This window comes from Euleptes europaea, chromosome 2 (assembly GCF_029931775.1).
Source record: "Euleptes europaea isolate rEulEur1 chromosome 2, rEulEur1.hap1, whole genome shotgun sequence".
Lineage (NCBI taxonomy): Eukaryota > Metazoa > Chordata > Lepidosauria > Squamata > Sphaerodactylidae > Euleptes > Euleptes europaea.
Window position 1 is genome coordinate 95,687,664 of NC_079313.1, and position 20,602 is coordinate 95,708,265.

The following is a 20,602-nucleotide window of genomic DNA, read 5'->3' on the forward strand; positions in this document are numbered from 1 at the left end:
CATAGACCGATGATTACTCTGAGCCTTGCAAAGGAGGAGTATACAAACCCATAAAGAGAACTTTGTTAGTGCTGTGTGTCTTATTAAACAAATTACTTTATAGCCTCACTGAATGGCAGAGCCTTTAAAAAGGCTTCATGCCATTGGTCTTGTGCTTACCTAACTCATTATAAAGGCTTGGATTAGGGTTGCCAACCTCCAGGCAGTAGCTGGAGATCTCCTGCTATTACAGCTGATCTCCAGCAGATAGAGATCAGCTCCCCTGAAAAAAATGGCCGCTTGGGTCATTGGACTCTATGGCATTGAAGTCCCTCCCCAAACCCCGCCCTCCTCAGGCTCTACCCCCAAATCCTCCCACTGGTGGCAATGAGGGACCTGGCTACTCTGAGATCAAGGGAACAATTTCAGGCATCCCCAGTGCCAAGCTGGGCTTCTTTCCCCTTGAACACCCTTATCTCCATGCCATATCACAACAGCTTTAAAAAAAACACCCTGTTTCCAGAGAAGCTGGCTGCATGTAGGGTTACCAGGCCCCTCTTTGCCACTGGCAGGAGGTTTTTGGGGTGGAGCCTGAGGAGGGCAGGGTTTGGGAAGGGAGGGGGACTTCAATGCCATAGAGTCCAATTGCCAAAGCGGCCATTTTCTCCAGGCGGTCAGTTGTAATAGCTGGAGATCAGTTGTAATAGCAGGAGATCGCCAGCTAGTACCTGGAGGTTATCAACCCTAGCTACATGAGATTGGCGGTGGTGGGACTATAGTTTGAAGAACTCAAGTCAAAAGCTCCTTGGGCACACAAAACTAGTGTTACTCTTTGGATCCTGCCTAAGTAGGGTTGCCAGCCTCCAGGTGGTGGCTGGAGATCTCTGCTATTACAACTGATCTCCAGGTGATAGAAATCAGTTCCCCTGGAAAAAATGGCTGCTTTGGAAGGTGGACTCTATGGCATTATAATGGATTGAAGTCCCTCCCCTCCTCAAACCCCACCCTCCTCAGGCTCCACCTCCAAAATCTCCCAGTATTTCCCAACCCGGAGCTGGCAACCCTATGCCTAAGGTACGCTAACCTCTCCCTGGTGCTTAATGAGATGGGAAGTGCTACCATCTTGTTTCTATAAGATGGGAACAACGGCACAGAGAAACTAAGGGATTCAGCACATCTTATCAGATTTTGAAAACAGGGTTATACCAGAAAATACTGAATGGTGGTCTGTACATTCATCAAAATATTCACACGACTTGTTCAATTTACCAAAATCTATCTTGTTGACTTCATGTAGCTGGACGAATCAGACTTAAATGAGTCTCTTGAGATTCAGTAGCCTGTCACATCAGGAAATTGCATCTACTAATTTAATGATTTTATCTACCATCTTTAATGTTCTGGCCACAGAACAGGTACATTGCTTCAAGGAGCTTGAAGTGCTTCAGGGAGCTTGAAGTGGTTAAACGACTTAAAAGTTTCCTGTGTGGCAGCTCTGTGCACAGTCCTATTGTAGCCTCCAGCCAGATCAGAATATCAAGCATTACCAGTTGCCCGGTATCTCTGTATTCACAATTAGCTGCTGTGAGAGCATGGTTATACTAGCCTCGCTTGGTAGCAAGGGATTGCAGACGACCACTTCTCCATGTATTTAGAACTGCCATGAGCTTCACTTTCAAGTGGCTACTGTGTGGTGCAGAGTGGTAAGCTGCAGTACTGCAGTCCAAGCTCTGCTCATGACCTGAGTTCGATCCCAACGGAAGTTGGTTTCAGGTAGCTGGCTCAAGGTTGACTCAGCCTTCCACCCTTCTGAGGTCGGTAAAGTGAGTACTCAGCTTGCTGGGGGTAGAGGGAAGATGACTGGGGAAGGCAATGGCAAACCACCCCATAAACAAAGTCTACCCAGTAAATGTCGGATGTGAGGTCACCTCATGGGTCAGGAATGACCCGGTGCTTGCACAGGGGGCCTTTACCTTTTTTACATTGTGGTTAGTGGCCATCTGAATTGATGCTTCGAATGCATTTCATATTACTCTGCAGCTAAGACCTTTGAAATGAGATTAACTTGCTTAACGAAAAAATGATGTGAGCATCCCCCATTCTTCTTTGGCTCATGTGGGTATCATCAAATGGGATTATGTGTTTTATCAACTGGGTGAGGACTGCTTTCCACGAAACTATTTCAGTCCATAGGTATGCACCTACTATTGTGAATAAAATTATAAATCTGAGAAGGGTTTAAGCCCTGTTTAATCATGCACCAGACATGAGTATGGCAAACATTCCAGAATAATCTCATTAATAGATCAAGAGGAAGTAGCTTCCTATTTATTTAGTATATTTCATCCCCTCCTTCCTCTAAAAACATTGACCAAAGGGAAGCTACAAATCATAACAACAAAAGCAATAAAACATTAATCTAATTTAAATATTAAAATTCGGCACCTTTATGCCTTGAGGAAGTGTTTTGGTGAACAGACATGACCAAGTAACCCCGATCTGCCTGCCTGGTTGTTTTGTTCCCATGAGTGGAGTTTGTCACATGAACACATGAATTAGACCTTTGGCCCATCAAAGTCAGCATTGTCTACTCGGACCAGCAGCGGCTCTCCGGGGGTCTCAGGTAGAGGTCTTTCACATCACTGACTTGCCTATAACTGGAGATGCCGGGGATTAAACCTGGGACCTTCTGCATACCAAGCAGATGCTCTACAAACTAAGCCACAGCCCCTCCCTTTCCTTCCATCTAGTTTTCCTGCTTCTTTCTTGAGTAAAGTAACAGAGGCATAGTGTCCAGGAGCTGGTGTCTGGACCTCTCCCCCAAGCACCCATTTTACAAGGAGCCCCGTGGCACAGAGTGGTAAGCTGCAGTACTGCAGTCAAAAGCTCTGCTCATGACCTGAGTTCGATCCCAACGGAACTGGTTTCAGGTAGATGGCTCAAGGTTGACTCAGCCTTCCGTCCTTCTGAGGTCGGTAAAATGAGGACCCAGCTTGCTGGGGGTAAAGGGAAGATGACTGGGGAAGGCACTGGCAAACCATCCCGTAAACAAAGTCTGCCTAGTAAACGTCGGGATGTGACGTCACCCCATGGGTCAGGAATGACCCGGTGCTTGCACAGGGGACCTTTACCTTTTTAAGGGATGATAACAAAATGCATAATTTTCAGACTCTGTGGCTGGAGCATCCAACACTAGCAATGCCAAAGGGCTAGGCCAAGTATCTCTGGTCCTCCTTAAACTGTGATGTGATCATGGTCAACCAGCTCTACTAATTTTGCCACCCCAATGAGAGCATAGCACGAGAGGAGGCTTGCCCACCCAGTGGTATTGGGGGCAGGGCTGCTGCTCCCATGCACTCCCCTGGCTCCAAGCATCAGCAGCAGAACAAGCATGGTGGGGGCCTGTACTTCTTCTCTCTGAGTTCTGTCTTGGCTCCAAAGGGCTGCAGAGACATTCTTTAGCACACTGGAACTGGGCAGCCTGGGAGAGAGTGCTGTGTCCTCTCCCGTGGTGCTCCTGCTGATTTTGCACAGCAAGTGCCCTCCTGGGTGGTGAACTGGGCCTAGGGTTGCCAGGTCCCCCCTGGCCACCGGCGGGGGATGGGGGGTAGGGTTGCCAGATCCAGGTTGGGAAACTCCTGGGGATTTGGGGAGGACAGGGACCTCAGAGGGGTACACTGCCATAGAGTCCACCCTCCAAAGCATCCATCTTCTCCGGGGGAACTGATCTCTGTAGTCTGGAGATGAGCTGTAATTCCGGCGGATCCCCAGGTCTGCTTGGAGGCTGGCATCCCTAACAGGGACAAGATGGGGTGTAAAAACAATGTTTTTTGTCTCCTAATTATGCATCCCTGAACAAAGTCAAAGTCACTGTAGCATAAGCATCTGTTTTGTATTCATTCTTACTAAGGTAATTAAACTGGCAACAGATTGGCTGGGGGCAGGTTTCTCTTCAGCTTTAAAATGTGTGTGTTTAAGAGAATGGTTCCGGTGGTTGAAATGCACCCGTGCTTTCTTGGTTTTATTTTCAGATAGGGGGCTTGGGGGTCAGGGTGAACAGCAAAAATCTCTCACTTTTGGACCACTAAATGATGGCAAATACATGCCGGGGTCTCATAAAACTGGTCAAGTAAGTCATCTGGATGAAAGAATGAAATGTCTGAGTAACATCAACACTTCAAATGGATACATGATTCTCCTTTAGACTGGTGACATTTTATTCAGCATTTAGTCATGTCATAGTTCATATACCAATAAGTGACCGACAGACACTGGGCTGGATCCTTTGGATCCATTCCGCTAGTAGCGGCACTTTCCTACAGTGTAAGGAGTGTTTCCCTGATGCATGAGACTCAAAGAGGAAAGCACCACTGCTAGCAGAATAGATCCACGTGATCTAGGGTTGCCAGGTCCCTCTTTGCCACCTGTGGGAGGTTTTGGGGGTGGAGCCTGAGGAGGGCAGGGTTTGGGGGAGGAACTTCAATGCCATAGAGTCCAATTGCCAAAGCGGCCATTTTCTCCAGGTGAACCTATCTCTATCGGCTGGAGATCAGTTGTAATAGCAGAAGATCTCCAGCTAGTATCTGGAAGTTGGCAATCCTAATGTGATCCAAAAGGAAAATGTGATATGTAACAAATGCCAAATAAATACCAAAATGTAAGGATTGCATGACAATGTATGAAAGCAATGATCCCCCCCTTGTAAGTTAGCATTCTAATTTGTTTTGAATCCAAAATTTGATACATGTCATCTTCTGCTTAATCTCTGAAGGTTTTTTTACTCCCAGCACTTGTTATTTGTGGTCTTATAGTCCATCTTTCAAACTATTTCAGAATGCTCAAGAGGCACATGGAGTGGCTGTTCCGACACCATCAGTGCCTGAAGGCTTTGAAGAGAAAGCAGCTCCGGGTAAGAGGCTGGTTTTTAATTGGGTCACCCAAGGCTTTGCATTTGCATATGATTCATTACAGCTTGTTACCGCCTTATCTCAAATTTCGATCTTTTGTACTAACAAGCTTCTTTCATCATCAGCTCAATCACATGTGCCATGTTGCAGTGGCTGATAGATCCCATGCATACTGTTTATTTCATGGCAAAGCAAGTCTGACGATAGAACTGTATGGCACGGGTACAACACCAACCATGGGTTTCAAGGACCCATAGTATGACTGGAAGGCACATGAAACAGTGACATTGCTGAAGCAAAGCAGGTCTGGCTCTGGTCAGTCCCTGCAAGGGAAACTTCCTGGGAACTTTATGGGCAGTGCCTTGATCTCTATGGTGTAAGAAGGGGGGTATAAATGCAACCAACATCTATGATTGCATCAGTGCAAGCACATGTTGATTCATGCCATGATGGAACAATATAGTCAAAGGCAGCCCAGTGTCAATAGCATCCCTGAGTCCTGCTAGCATGGGTAATGTTTGTACCCATCTGCAATGCCAATAGTTTTGCCCAGTTGTGTATTTGATATGTATTCAGTAATCAGCATAATGCAGATGGGATGGGTTAGTTATTCATCCAATGCATAACCCATGCACTGATTAGCATTAATACAGACACAGCTTTAGTAGGGTTGCCAGCTCCAGGTTGGGAAATACTTGGAGATCTGGGGGGTGGAGCCTGAAGAAGGCGGGCTTTGGAGAGGGACTTCAATGCCATAGAGTCCAATTGCCAAAGCGGCCATTTTCTCCAGGTGAGCTGAGATCTCCAGCCACCACCTGGAGGCTGGCAACCCTAAGCTTTAGGTTGCATCTATATGCTGTTCTTTTCTAGCACAACCAGAGTGGTGTACTAGAGAGAGCACTAGATCTGAACTAGAAAGATAACGAAACTCACTAGTTAGCCTTGGGCAAGTCATAGTCTTAGAGGCCAACTTGCTTTTGTTGAAAGGATGAAGCAGGATAACATCATGTACATTATTGCCATAAACTGCTTGGAGGAAGGGTTGGGGATACTGCTGTGCATTGCATGTGATCCCTGCAATCCATATACCGGGATAATATATCTAAGATGCTTTGAGCACTTAAGGAAAAGCACTGTGTAAAAATATTTCAGAAAGCCAGAGTTGTGCATTTGGATAAAGGAAATCTAGGTTCAAATCCCAACTCAGCCATGAAGCTCAATAGATGGTTTTGGACAAGTTACTCTCTCGGGTTTTTGAGGGATAGATTGAGATTATCTTGAATTTCTTGAAAGATGAGCAGGATAATACAAGTGTAATAAATGTAAGAATGAATACCCCTATACCTTTATCCTGTCCTAGTCTCCTTTCTATCTACATAGCATTATGGTAACAACTGCATGTCCAATTCTGTGTGTCTACAGAATCCAGCCCATGGTGATTGTCCATGGGACTGGAAGTTAAACATGTGCTTAAGTCTCTTCCACTGAAATCAATGGGACTATAAAGTGGCTAACTCCAGTCAGGCTAACTCCAGCCCTTAGCATATACATACTTTTATCCCATAATGCAGGGGTCCAACCATTTCGAACCTGTGGATGTTAAGAACCCCTAGTCCAAGGGAATTCTCATTGGGGTGGGTCAGCAAAAACAAAATTACAAATTGTGGGGTATGAATCATCACACCTCAGTCTTGGTAGCTGCCACCAGCCCCTTTTTACTACCCAAAATAGCCATAAACCCAGGGCAAGTTTCCAGCCTTCCTGGGATTAAAGTCAAGAAAGTTACCCCTGCAAGGCAGACCACTTGCAGAGTGAGTTTCACAAAACAATTAACCTGGTAGGTGTAGCCATGTTGGCCTAGGTACTGGAATTAGATGGAAACCACCTGAAGACAAAACATCACAATATGCAATTTATTAAAATTGTGCAAGAATACCTCTAAAAGAACAGTGAGCAGTGAGGCATTGGAGTTTATGTCACCAATGTCCCTCCCCTCCCCAAGCCCCACCCTCTTCACACTCTGCCCCTAAAACTTCCCGCCAGTGGCAAAGAGGAACCTGACAACCCTAGTTATCAGAAAGATTAGCCTAGAAATAATAGGCACAGTCTCATCAGGCCATTCATCTGCACAGTCCCTGCGGAAACTCTGCAGAACATCTGCTCTTTGCAATGGATCTTGTGCAAGAGAATTTCCTGGATGCTTATACCCAGTATTTTCAGAATGCTGCAATAAATTAAGCAGCTTCTAAGTTTTTTTCCAGCATTTTTTTTCAGTTGTCAATAATTGGTTACAAGTGGTTTTAAAATATTAATCTTTAAAAACTAGCTTCTCTGTTCATTCTAGACTAGTTTTATGGCTATCCTATTTGAGATCTTTCAAAAACTATGAGGAACTCTTAACATTGTTACTGGTAGGACTTGCGTGGAGTTACAGGCCACTATCATTAAGCTGAAGCAACCTCTTCAAAAGCATGTTCAACTAGTTTCTTCAGGCAAGGAACCATGGCAATTAACAAACATTTAGAGGAAAATATATAAAGTCACTTCCTGTTCTTGAGCAAGTCAGGTCTGCAACAGTCCCCAGTTCATTGGCAAGCTGGAATGTAAATTGGTTTTGCTTATCCATTTTGCTTGTTGATGACTATTGATAGGGTTGCTAGTTTTCTGGCTCCAGTATTCTCTTCTCCAATCAGAAGAACATTTCCTGGGCATCAACTGGTTGGGTACAACAAATGACCATTTTATTTTCATTGAGATCACTTGGTTGATAATTCCAAAAGGGCCAAACTAGACATCAGGGCACTAGATTCCTGCATAAGAGCTGGGTGGTTACCTCATTTATATGGAGTGGAGAGTTGCTGGAGGGTGGGGGACAGAGAATTAAAGTACAGCATGTACAGAAGGAACTAAGCTTCCATCTGGGCTTCCCGCTATCCCAATGAGCTTCCTCCCTTTCTCCCAGTAAGCATATGAATTTGCCTTATACTGAGTCAGAACTTGAGTTCATGTAGATCAGTAGTGTCATCTCTGATGGCTGGTGGCTCTCCAAGATCTCAGAAAGAGAAAGATCTTTCCCAGCACTTTTTACCCTAGGGCCAAACTAGATGTGATAGCATCTTTGTGTCTGCCAGGGGAACACGGCTATCATTTTAAAATGCCCCGAGGGAACAACCCCAGTGTGGCCAGCTGAGGTGCTCGTTTCCCCTGTCCATGTCTTATCAAGTGCCAAAATGTCCGTACCCACCCCCCACACACTCACACAGTAGCTTCGGCACTTAAAAAGACATGGGTGGGGGCTCTGAGTTGGGAAATACCTGGATATTTTGGGGGCAGAGCCTGAAGAAGGCGGGGTTTGGGGAGGGGAGGGATTTCAATGCCACAGAGTCCAATTGCCAAAGCGGCCTGCAGACTAGACATCTGTAGTCCTGACCTGGATGGCACAGTCTAGCTTGGTCTCATAAGTTCTAGGAAGCTAAGCAGGATTGGCCCCTGACTAGTACTTGGATGGGAAACCACCAAGGAAATCCAGGGTTGCTATGCAAGGGCAGGCAATGGCAAACCACCTCTATCTGTATGGGGCTGCCATAGTCAACTGTGACTGGATGGCACTTTTCACTGCCATAGGTCTGTGCTTAGGACTGCACTATAAGTTAAACACCATAAATTCTCCAGTACTTGTAAATTTGAAGGGGAGGGATTTCAATGCCCCAGAGTCCAATTGCCAAAGCGGCCATTTTCTCCAGGTGAACTGATCTCTATCTGCTGATTTTTTTTTTAAATGGGAATATGACTGATTGGACTTTTATTATTATTTTTCTGTCTTATAAAATTTTTTGTAATCATTGCCTAATCATGAAAATGGCCACCTGTATGCCCACCGATTTTTGCAATTTGAAATTAAAGGAAGGCTTAATGCCCTGTGGTGCAGAGTGTTAAGCTGCAGTACTGCAGTCAAAAGCTCTGCTCACGACCTGAGTTCGATCCCGACGGAAGTTGGTTTCAGGTAGCCGGCTCAAGGTTGACTCAGCCTTCCATCCTTCTGAGGTCGGTCAAATGAGTACCCCACAAACAAAGTCTGCCCAGTAAATGTCGGGATGTGACATCACCCCATGGGTCAGAAATGACCCGGTGCTTGCACAGGGGACCTTTACCTTTACCTTACCTAATGCCACTATGTATTCTGTTTGCTCCCTAGGGCTTGGTTCCCAAATCAATGGGAATTACAGAAAGTACAACTCGGTTGTTGATCTGAGGCCCAAGACATTTGAAGATGACTACTTGGCTGATGATGAGATTCCACCACCACCATCAGTTCCTCCTCCACCACCACCACCATCAGTTCCTCCTCCACCACCACCACCATCTTTTCCTCTTCCACCACCACCACCACTGCCATCTTCAATTGACCTATCATCACTTTCAACTTCAGTGGAAGCTCCATTCCTACCTTCAGTGGAAATTCCACCTCCACCTCCAGTGCCTCCTCCACCCCCACCAGCAGTATCACCTCTTTCATACCTGGCTCCGCCGTCACACTCAAATTCTAACGTGTCTTCTCCTACTACTCCATCTCCACCAGACTTCATTCCTCCTCCTCCTCCTCTGGCTTTTATGGATCGTGCAGCCCCTCCTACAACTCACTTTTCACCACCATTTCATACTCCACCTCTTTCAAATGGTGGCTACAAATGGAAATCTGAGACTGTTCTAAATCTTAGGGAGTCAGAAGATGGCTCTCACTACCCAAACTTAACTGTTCCACCTAGCCCTACCCAGAAGGAGAAAGAACTGCCCCAAACCAGCCCAGATCCTCATCAAACCCTTCCCAGATCATTTAAAATACCTCCTCCAGCCCCTATGAGAACATCATCTATTCCTTCCGGGGACAAAGAACCAAGCCGAAGAGATGAACAGGCCCCTAAAATGGTTCCTCACAGCCGACCTGCATTGCCACCTAACTTTACAGTACGGCCTGCAGCCGCGGTTCACTTAGAGGGAGACGCTGGACAGAAAGCTCCTTTGGATAAGCAAATGGTAGAAAAACCTTCTGTATTCATCACAGAATCTAGGAATCCAAAACCAACACCAGAGTCTAATGGTGTTTCTACCTCCGCATTGAAATGGGAGGTACAAAAAGAACTGGTGCCACAACAGGCAACATCAAAAGACTGTTCTAAAAAACCAGTGACTCCATATGCAGAAGAACCAGAGCTTCCGTCACCAGACTGGGCATCCTCTGATGATGAAGAATGGAAGGAACGTAGCAACCTGGACAAGCTGAAACATGAACTGTCAGCCCTTCTGTCTTCTACCTACAGAAAGGAAGACAGACAGCTGGAGAAAGCTGTAGTTCCCAAAAGTAAAACCAGCATTAATGATAGTAACCAGATTGGTTGGGAAGAATTAAAACAAGCTAAGCCTACCATGATTAGCTCGCAAATACCAGCAGGGACAGATACTGAGAGGAAAGAAAAGATACCAGGCAATTCACCATCTGCAGGCAAAGTTTTGACCAATAATGTTAATTCAAATCCAGATAATAAATCTACCAGCATGCCAGCGAATTGTGTTCTGAAGTTCAAAAATGAATTGGAAGCTTTGCTGTCTCCAGCCAAGGACGGGGGGCCACCCTTGGCTCTTACCAACCTGAGGCACAATCCAGAACCAAAGAAACAAGCAACTCTTCAATTTGGGGGCAGCGAGTCCAAGATTCCCAAACCCACAGTAAATCAAAATACAGCAATATCTGAAGTGACAGGAAAAGAGCCTAGGATTCCTAGTGCATCTACTAATAACTCCCCAGCTGGAAACATTTGTAAGCCCCCAGCCTCCCCTCTAAAACCCAAGCCTGAACTCTTGGTTCCTGCTGCACCTTCTCCAGCCTCTGCTGGAATTGCCTCCCCTGTTCAAGCTCCCACCACAGACCTTTCTCACCTACAGTACAAGACACATAGGACAAAATTTGCCTCCACTGATAGCCTGCCCTCTGTGACGTCTTCCCAAGCTGCAGAAGATGGGCCGATCACCACAAATAATAATGACAACCAAAGAGACTCTGTTAGGCGCAGGTTCTCAGAGACACCCATCATCCTCAGGAACACCGAGCAACTGAATGGTAGTCTTTTGATCCATCCTGTAACAGGAGAGGAAGTCGAGAGAGGCTCCCCGATGGCTCTTCTCTTGGCTGCACAGCAGCGGGCCCAGAGAGGCAGGCGTTCTGCCTCAGCCTCACGACAAAACAGTTCCTTATCCGAGAATCCTCAGTTCAAGTTATCAGAAAAGCTGCGCAACAGCAGCCAGTCAGAGGTGACGTCATCCACCCTTTACTACAATGATACCAAGCCTAACACCGTCAAGGTTGTTCCAAAGGGCTCTCCCAGGGAATCCCTTGCAGCCTCAGAAATTCAGCAGCCTAATGGGGCAAGTTCATCTGATAATAAAGTCTGGGGCTTGTCCAACCTAGGGCAGAAAGGGCAGAAGCCGCAGTTGTTCTACAGCACCTCAGAACAATTCAGGGATTTGCACAAACTCAGGGAGAGCGAATCTCCGAATCTTCCTCCATCAAATAGTTGTGGCGCTTCCGTTTTGGTTCCAGGCGGCTTGGAGTCCAGCCACTTGAAGCAGCAGGGCTCTTCCAAGGTGTCTGATACTCCCCTCTGCTCTCTTACTAAACCCCAGATCCACACCAATAACAATGAGGCAGAAGAAGGCTTCAATTATGAGATCATTCCACCCCCACCAGAGTTCAGCAATGATGACAACGGAGCCCCAGATGTTTCTTCAAAGGGGGAAAGGAAGCCTACAGGCTTCAGCACCTCAGCGGATGATCACGTCTCAGATGAACAAGTTCATTTCAATCATTCAAGCTATAGCTATAGCAACAGTTATTCCCCAATATTGAAACCTGCTCTGGAAAGCAGCGGGAGGCCTAGTGGATACGGTCTCCATTACTCAGGTGGAAGTTACCCTGCTGGCTACCTCAGTGGCTACTCCAACAGCCGCCCTCTGATTAAGAAGCGCCTTTATGTGTCAGAGTCTGATGGATCATATGACAGACAAGCCACTTCCACTCGCATCGGAAGCACACCCAGTTCCTACAGCCACAATGCAGTGACGTACAATTCCCCGTTTATGGAAGGGATGCGTCGGAACTCTACTCAGAGGAACAACAATGCACATGGCAGGAGGATGTCCCTGGAAGTACCTGGGAAAATGGTGACTTATAACAATGCCACCAATGACACCAAGTATAAAGGGCAGAATGGAGAGTATTCCACCAGTACTGGCAGGTACGTTCCGCTTATCATAAATACAAACATTGTGAGCCAGGAGCAGCTGGGAAATGTTGCTGGTTAAATGTAAGCAACAGGCGCCATCTGAAAATCTTTTACTTTTTGCTGCCTGCTAAACAGGGGGACTTTCCCCGCAACAGTGGGGAAATGGGGTTCAAGTCTATTTAACACAATGATCTGTCTCTGATTATTGCAATCCATAATGCCCCAGAGAAACAGCACTACTCTGGACATATGGGCAAGCCAGGGACAAGTGCACACACCACCAGATGAGTCTTTCCTTTACGTAGTCCATAAACAGGTGAATAAACACTAACTCTTGGAAGTAGTTAGCAGAAGTGACTGCCATGCAAACTTCTGTCCAGTAAAGTTTCTCCTCCAAATATACCATTGTGCATTAGGAGTGAAAACTAAAGTACAGTATTTTCCCTGCTTCCTTCTGACCCACCAACTAACCTACCTTTATCTGCCCCCGCAACTTCATCTGCCCCTCCTTCCTTCCTCTGGCAGTCTCAACCTGTGAAAATTATGGCCTAGTTGTGCAGTGCCAGCCACCATTCCCCTGTATCCCACTCCCTATGCTATTTCCTTTTTCCCCTCCTCCTGGCAAGCCACATATTCTCACCTTTCCCTGCTCTCTTCTCATTCCCATCCATCCATCCACCACTCAACCTTTTAACTGCCCTCCTTCAGCTATATTTATTATTTTACTTCAATCATACCCTGTGGTTCTCCTGTCCTCCATTTTATCTTCACAACAATCCTGTAAGGATGAGAATGTGTGACTGGTCCAAGATCACCCAGTGAGCTTCTGCAGTAGAGTGGGGATTCAAACCTGGGTCTCTAGAGTTGCCAACCTCCAGGTAGTGGCTGGAGATCTCATAAGAACATAAGAAAAGCCCTGCTGGATCAGACCAAGGCCCATCAAGTCCAGCAGTCTGCTCACACAGTGGCCAACCATCTCCTGCTATTAGATTTTATCTCCAGGTGACAGAGATCAGTTCACCTGGAGAAAATGTCCACTTTGGAAGGTGGATTCTGTGGCATTATACCCCATTGAAGTCCCTCCCCTCCCCCAACCCTCCTCAGGCTCCACCCCCCAAATCTCCAGGTATTTCCCAACTTGGAGCTGGCAACCCTATGAGTCCCCCAGATCCTAGTCTGAAACACTAACCATTGTACTACACTAATTTTCATGGAGTGGCTGCTGTTGATCAGTAGCAAACAGCCAGGACTAGGTGAGTCATTGTGCGGTAGTAAATCACCTGCTACTTGTTGGTGGGCCTGATGAGTCCTCGCTCAAAGTCCAGAAAAGCCCTGGAAAGGGTCATGTCCCCCCCTTTTATTGACAGATACCAAGGCTTGAAGGCTGACAATACTGTTGTGGATGTCTAGGAGCCCCCACAATGGCCAATGAGAGGGCATTTGTTTCATAAAGCTACTAGGTATTGCTTCCATTATTTGGGGGGTTACCCCCCCCATTTATTTTTATTTATTTTTCAGATTTTTCTGCAAATCTGGGGTTTTTCTCAGGTTTGTTGAAAAATCTGTCATGTTTGTCCATGGTTCAAATCTTGAGATTTAAGTATCCACAGATGGTGCCGTTTTGATAATTAAATATATTGATGACGCACACACATTTGCTTCACAGGCTGTCTAATTAAAGTGCACAACCAAGAGCTTCCATTCATTTGATTGTATTTTTGTTTTTTGCCTTTGTTCCCCCCCCCCCTTCTTCAGACCTGCCCCTGGAAATCTACAGTATAATGGGACTGCAAATACATTTACTGTCAGGCCTGGAACAAGACAGCCAATTTCTTATGCGTATCAAGGAGGTCTTCGATAAGGAGTAAACTCTGTCATTTCACACGCAGCTTGGACAATGTATCACAGAACTCCTCTTCTAAGCTTTGCTGGGGCTGTTCCTCAGATAGTTCTTCAGAGCCAGCAAAGAGGTCTACAATTGTCCTAGGGCCTTCTTGTGTCAATAGAACTGTTGTAAGTTATTAGGGCGAAGGGTAAGTCTTTTGAACTGGTAGCCTGCTTCTAAAGTCTTCTATGCGTTGTGTTGATGCAAGTGAGAGCATGCAGTGATTCAGCAACACTCGTTTAATTTATATGCTTTAAACAATTAAACTTCCTTGTGTCTAGGACGAGCTAAAAGGTAACTTGCCAGTATGAAACCTACTTTCCTGCCCCGCCTTCATGAATGTGCTTCAGTCATTCCAAAAAAAGAGCAAAAGAGAGGACACCATAATCTCAGGCAAGGGAAGAGTTGCCAGGTCCCTCTTTGCCACCGTTGGGAGATTTTGGGGGTGGAGCCTGAGTTGGGCGGGGTTTGGGGAGAGGCGGGACTTCAATGCCATAGAGTCCAGTTGCCAACGTGGCCGTTTTCTCCAGATGAACTGATCTCTATCGGCTGGAGATCAGTTTTAATAGCAGGAGATCTTCAGCTAGTACCTGGAGGTAGGCAACCCTAGGCAAGGGAGAGATGAGGGAGAGTCCAGCAACAGAAAAGTGTCAGCATATCGTACAGGGGCCAGGATAAGATGGACAGCTGAGGAGCAGCAGCCAATTAAAACACAGAACTGAACCCTGAAAAATTCCAGTGTGCGAAAGCTGATAGCACAGCTATGGGAACGGAGCAAGGATAAAGCACAAATCAGGCAGAATGGGTGAAGGGAACAAGGGTTGCCTACATTTTGGGGCATTTGAGTTTTAAAACAGCTAATTTTTTTAATTAGCAGCTGATCCCTGGTTTTATAGGCCAGGACTTGACAAAAGTTCTCTGACTCTAGAAGCCAGGCCAAATATTTAGGAGCCAGACTGATATTTCAGTCCTCAGCGTTATGTATGACCATATTGCTACCACAAAAAAATACTGGGCACCCCAATGAAATTTCGAGATGCCATGGCGACCTGGTGCCTGGGACAGTCATCTTCAAGCCCAGAAAAACTTCTCTTGTTGAATTTGTTCTTGTTACATGAGTGTTAAAGGTGCAAGAACCCCGGCAGAGGCCACCCTAGGAGAGATGAAGCCAGCTGGTCCTAGATCTATTGGGGAAATGAGAGCAGGCTCCTTCCCTGGTTCTCCACCAGTCTCTTCATTCCTGCTATGATGTAAAACTAGTCCTACTAACTACTACAGGTAGGAGAAGGCAGTTCGAGGTAGAAGATGAGAGGGAGGAAATGGCTGCATCTTCTTCTGTTGCCTTGCAACGTTTAAGGAGATGGCCTGGCCTGTCCCTTCAACATGCAAAATGGTAAAGGAGGTCTAATCAGGCACTGGATGCTTGGAAAGTCCCTACTCTTTCCAATGTGCACTGGTTTGGAGATTATTTTTTTTTTAAAAAAGCTTTTCCTTGAACACTTCAGTAAACAGAGGTGCTGGCACTTACACACTCAATTCTAAGGTTTATCTCCATGGACAATTACTGTTGAAGCGCTACAGGTAAACACCCATCTGTGAAAATCTGATCCCTGAAGCCTGATCGTATGTTAATTTTGAATCACATCCCATTTATTCTGTGGGATTTACTTCCAAGTAGTACAGATTTGCACCTAGATTTCATATTGGTGTGGACCATGCAGTGTACATTTCCACTAAAAAGTGGGTCAACTGTTACCAATCTCTCCTCCCACTGCAGACTTCCAACTCCTCCCTCATACAGTTCCTGGGAAAGGGTCGCTGTCCCTCAGGAGAAGCATTTCAGGCTGTATGCGGAGGACAGAAGAATGCCTGGTTCCACGGACAGAAATGCTTTCTATATGTGGAGATTTAGCACAGGATCCAAGCCGTATGACAGAGCACTTTATAACGTAACAGCTGGTCTTTTGTATCATGTTAACCGGCTAAGCTATGTAAATGGTGCTTTAAGACAAAGTTCTAGAACCGCTTGTTCATAAACTAGTCCCATAGTAAAAAAAAATCTCCTAGAACTATTTTGGCAGATTATCACTTTGCAGAAAAACAAACCAGGGATCTTTTTTAACTCTTGTAAATACAACTGTAAATTTACAAACCATGTGCAGTCTCCCCTCTTCCAGACAGCAAGTTGTCTTTCATGTAAAATAGTATTTCAAGATTGTGGTTTAATTCCACAGAGGTCATTTTTTCTTTTAGCTTGCTAGTATTGTCCCAGAGGCCTACTTTATATATACATTAACCAAATGTTTCCTGGACTATTAAGAATGGTGAAGAAAAGGGAACTGTAGAAGCTTCATCTTTTCCCATCCCTGCAGTACTATGGCATGACAAGGTATCTTTTAAAGGTAGCAGGGCTCTGTATGTGCATCTGGTCACTATAAGGGTTGCCAGCTCTGGGTTGGGAGGTGCACACTGGGAAGAATGGGGTTTGGGGAAGGGAGGGACCCAGGGTTGCCAGGTCCCTCTTCGCCACCAGTGGGAGGTTTTTGGGGCGGAGCCTGAAGAAGGCGGGGTTTGGGGAGGGACTTCAATGCCATAGAGTCCAATGGCCAAAGCGGCCATTTTCTCCAGGTGAACTGATCTCTATCAGCTGATCAGTTGTAATAGCAGGAGATCTCAAGCTAGTACCTGGAGGTTGGCAACCCTAGAGGGACCACAACAGGTCATGATGCCATAGAATTCACCCTCCAAAACAGTCATTTTCTCCAGGGGAACGGATTTATGTGGTCTGAAGCTGTTGTACTTTGGGGAGATCTTGAGGCCCCATCGGGAGGTCAGCAACCCCATTCCCTACCCTTGTTTATATGCATGTATCCATAACGTTTAGGGCTTGCAGAGAGGTTAGCTCTCCATTATATGTATGAAAAAACAGCTATCCTACTGAAGTTGGGCAGTTGTTTTGTGTACAATGGGGCACAAGAGTGTCAAACATTATAGAACGTACACAATATACTGTAGTGCAGGGAAGAACTATGAAGCAGTCATCTACCTTATTTACAGGTAAATGAATATGTAAAGGAGTCGTGGAAGTAGCTTGGAATAAAGAAGAAATTTGTACGCTCAGCATCACCTTTCATCTCATTTGGAATTGTAGAAAAGCTATGTGGCATCTATACGTCAGTGTAAGGACTGGGGGGGGGAAATGCAAGGCCTGCAGAGGATAACAATGATCTATATTAAAAAAAGCACTTTGAATCACGCCTCGCTTTCTCTCACAAGCTTTTACTTTCTTCCAGTATCTCCTCTCTAGCATGCAGCCTCCTCACAGATGGTGTGATTGCATGTTTAAACAGGTGTAGGCCTCAGCCTCGGTGTCCTGTCTCTTGGTCCTCCAGGGCAACTGCCAGGCCTCTGTGCGAAACAAGATGCTGGGCTAGATTTTATTTATTTTATTCAATTTGTATCCCGCTCTATTTCCCGACCAAGGCTGGGATCAGAGTGGCTGACAATTGTTAAATAATCCAACGCATAAAATTCGGCAGGACTCTACACTAAAATCAATTATAAAATTATAAACAATTAGCCATTAAAACCTCATTATACTAATTGGCGCCATTAATAGAACACAAGGCCACAGAGAGTCCGGAGGGGGAGTTGGGTTGCCAGGTCCCTCTTGGCAATCGGCGGGAGGTTTTTTGGGCGGAGCCTGAGGAGGGCGGGGTTCAAGGAGGGACTTCAATGCCATAGAGTCCAATGGCCAAAGCGGCCATTTTCTCCAGGTTAACTGATCTCTATCAGCTGGAGATCAGTTGTAATAGCAGGAGATCTGTAGCCACCACCTGGAGGTTGGCAACCCTAGGGGGGAGCAATCAGGACCCCCACCATAATCAATAAGATGGAAACAAAGACAAAAAAGGAAGGAGAAAGAGGGGCAGCCATGACATAAACCGCTGCTGCCCTCAACCGTAGGCCTGGTGGAACATTTCGGTTCTACAGGCCCTGTGGAACTGCATCAAGTAGATGAACCACTGGTTCGATCCAACAGGGCTCTTCTTATGTATAGGGAAACTAGACTTAAACCTGCTACATAGTACTGAATGCTTGTTTTGGTCTATGCTAATTTGGAACACCGAGTATTTTGCTATGAGTGCGAACGGCTGCACAAGCCACAGTACATCTACCTGTGACAACTGATAATTTATGGCTGTGTCAGATGGTGGAAAGGAAATAATCAGATTAGAGGCAAGATCCCGCCTGTTCCCTGGGCTAAGGGCAGCACTTTTCTCCAGCCCGAGGAGGCTTCTGCTGATGAAAGAGGCCAGAGGAAAGAACAGCTGTTAGTGGACTGGATCCACAACAGCCAACCCAATGTGCAGTACATTCCAAATTACTGAGAATGCAAAGGGTTTGCTATTTTTTAATTATTTATTTATATCCCGCCTCCCCCCCCCCACCGGGGTCCCAAAGTGGCTTACATTGTTCTTCTCTCCTCCATTTTATCCTCACAACAAACCTGTGAGGTAGGACAGGCTGAGAGTTGTGTGACTGGCCCAGGGTCGCCCAGCAAGCTTCCATGGCAGAGTGGGGATTTGAACCTGGGTCTCTCCGATCCAAGTCCAACAGTTTAACCGCTACTCAAAGAAGGGTTGCACGTGACAACAAAAAGGGTGTATGCATACCAAAAGAAGTATGCGCTGTGCTCTGGCACAGGGAACAAAATCATACTGACAGCTGTAACATCCATATTGAGGTCGGCAAGCCTCGGCAACTGTTTGTAAAAAGTCTGGTCCCGAGAGTTAGGCATCAAAGCAAAACTAATTCCCATTCATTGAACTTTAAACATGTCATTATTCTCCATTCCAATCAAGGAGGTATTTTACGCATTACTGGGATTGCGGTCAGGATGAAACTCCAGCTGTTTTGCCTTTGGTAGCATTAAGTAGCCACAGGGATTTAAGTACCGTCACAGACCATTATCACCAGCATAGCACAAAAGAAATACACAGTACAGCTATTTTTAAACATTAATCAACTCCAAAGGATTCATTAACTTACCAGCATTGCCTGTAATAAGCCTGTATGCTGGCAATACTAACTAGAGGCACAATTTCAACTCATAGGAGGAAGCTCCATTTATGGAAGTGTCTTCAAATACATGTCTTTGCTTGCAGGGCCAAATTATATATTTTTCAATACTCAGATGAATTTTCAAATAGCCAAGCTTGCATTAAGAACACGTTATTCCTACCCCTCCAATTTTGTTTTGGGGCGGAGTAAGAACATTTGGCATTGTGATGCACAATTCTCTTTCAAAAATGGCGCTCCAGAGAAGTACTGCTCAATTTGAACTTAGAAATTGTTATGATGTGGAGCACCAAATCACAATAGCATGCAATTAACCCACATTATTAGAGCTATGTGGGATCGAGCCATGGAGAAACAACCATGAATCCATGGTTTCACCACATGCACATGTGTGTATACTGGGCAACTAGTTAACAAGCTGTATCAGTGGAAGAATGTAGCCTGATGGAGAACAATTTTTCAGATATAAAACAGGAATGGTCGGAATGGTTGCCTTATTTTATACATGTATTCTAATGTAACTGCAATACAGACCATTTTGTGGGTTCTACCAAGGAGCCCCGTGGTGTAGAGTGGTAAGCTGCAGTCCAAGCTCTGCTCACGACCTGAGTTCGATCCCGACGGAAGTCGGTTTCAGGTAGCTGGTTCAAGATTGACTCAGCCTTCCATCCTTCCGAGATCGGTAAAATGAGTACCCAGCTTGCTGGGAGAAAAAGTGTAGGTGACTGGGGAAGGCAATGGCAGACCACCCCGTAAGTAAACGTCTAGATGTGACGTCACCCCATGGGTCAGGAATGACCAGGTGCTTGCACAGGGAACCTTTACCTTTACCAAGTTCAACTCTGATTTCATTCTTTAACTGTGGTGCAGTCCTTGCACCTCTACAGAAGGGCTTGAGAAGGTAGGCTAGAAGGAAGTGGAAACATGGAAACACATTAGACCATTTCTGTTTTTCAGAAGTATAGTTTGTTAACTGAATTTTGGATAGATGTCTAATGATGAAAGACATCTGGAAGTAGCAATGCAAGGGCACTTAGCCGCATCAGACAAAACCTTTGCATGATTTTCTTTCACATCCTAACTAAACCCCAAATTCAGCACAAGGCACTAGGTCAAAGGGTATTGTGTGTGCTGCGTCCCAGGGCAAGCTCATGTATTACTGCCAAGGCACAGTTGTCACTTCCCATGCCAGCATCTCCTCAGTAACATCGGCAAAGAGGAACAACACAAGTCTGACTAATTATAGGTTTTACCACCCCCCGTACTACAGCCAAGTGGGATCCAACCTCAAGCTTCCAACTATCAGGCTGGTTTGGTAGTATATAAATATGCCCTTATATCCCACTGGCTTGCCTACAGTTGATCCCATATTAAGTCAGCCTCTGCCTTCCTTACAGCTGACTTTAATAGCAAGATTGAATGAGTCATCATGAGAGACGCACACTCCTGAGAGCTGGATGGGGGACATGGGC

The 20,602-nt window shown here is 45.7% G+C and overlaps 1 protein-coding gene across 1 annotated transcript in view; it reads left to right on the forward strand.

Moving 5' to 3' along the window:
* The window catches only part of C2H6orf132 (chromosome 2 C6orf132 homolog), a 49,921-nt gene extending 35,807 nt beyond the window's left edge, over nucleotides 1-14,114 (forward strand). Inside the window, exons 3-5 of the mRNA XM_056844162.1 lie at nucleotides 4,813-4,888; nucleotides 9,082-12,175; nucleotides 13,919-14,114. Coding sequence (XP_056700140.1) covers nucleotides 4,813-4,888; nucleotides 9,082-12,175; nucleotides 13,919-14,024 — 3,276 coding nt within the window. The 3' untranslated portion in view covers nucleotides 14,025-14,114. The remainder of the gene's footprint in view (nucleotides 1-4,812; nucleotides 4,889-9,081; nucleotides 12,176-13,918) is intronic.
* Nucleotides 14,115-20,602: the final 6,488 nt, after the last annotated feature.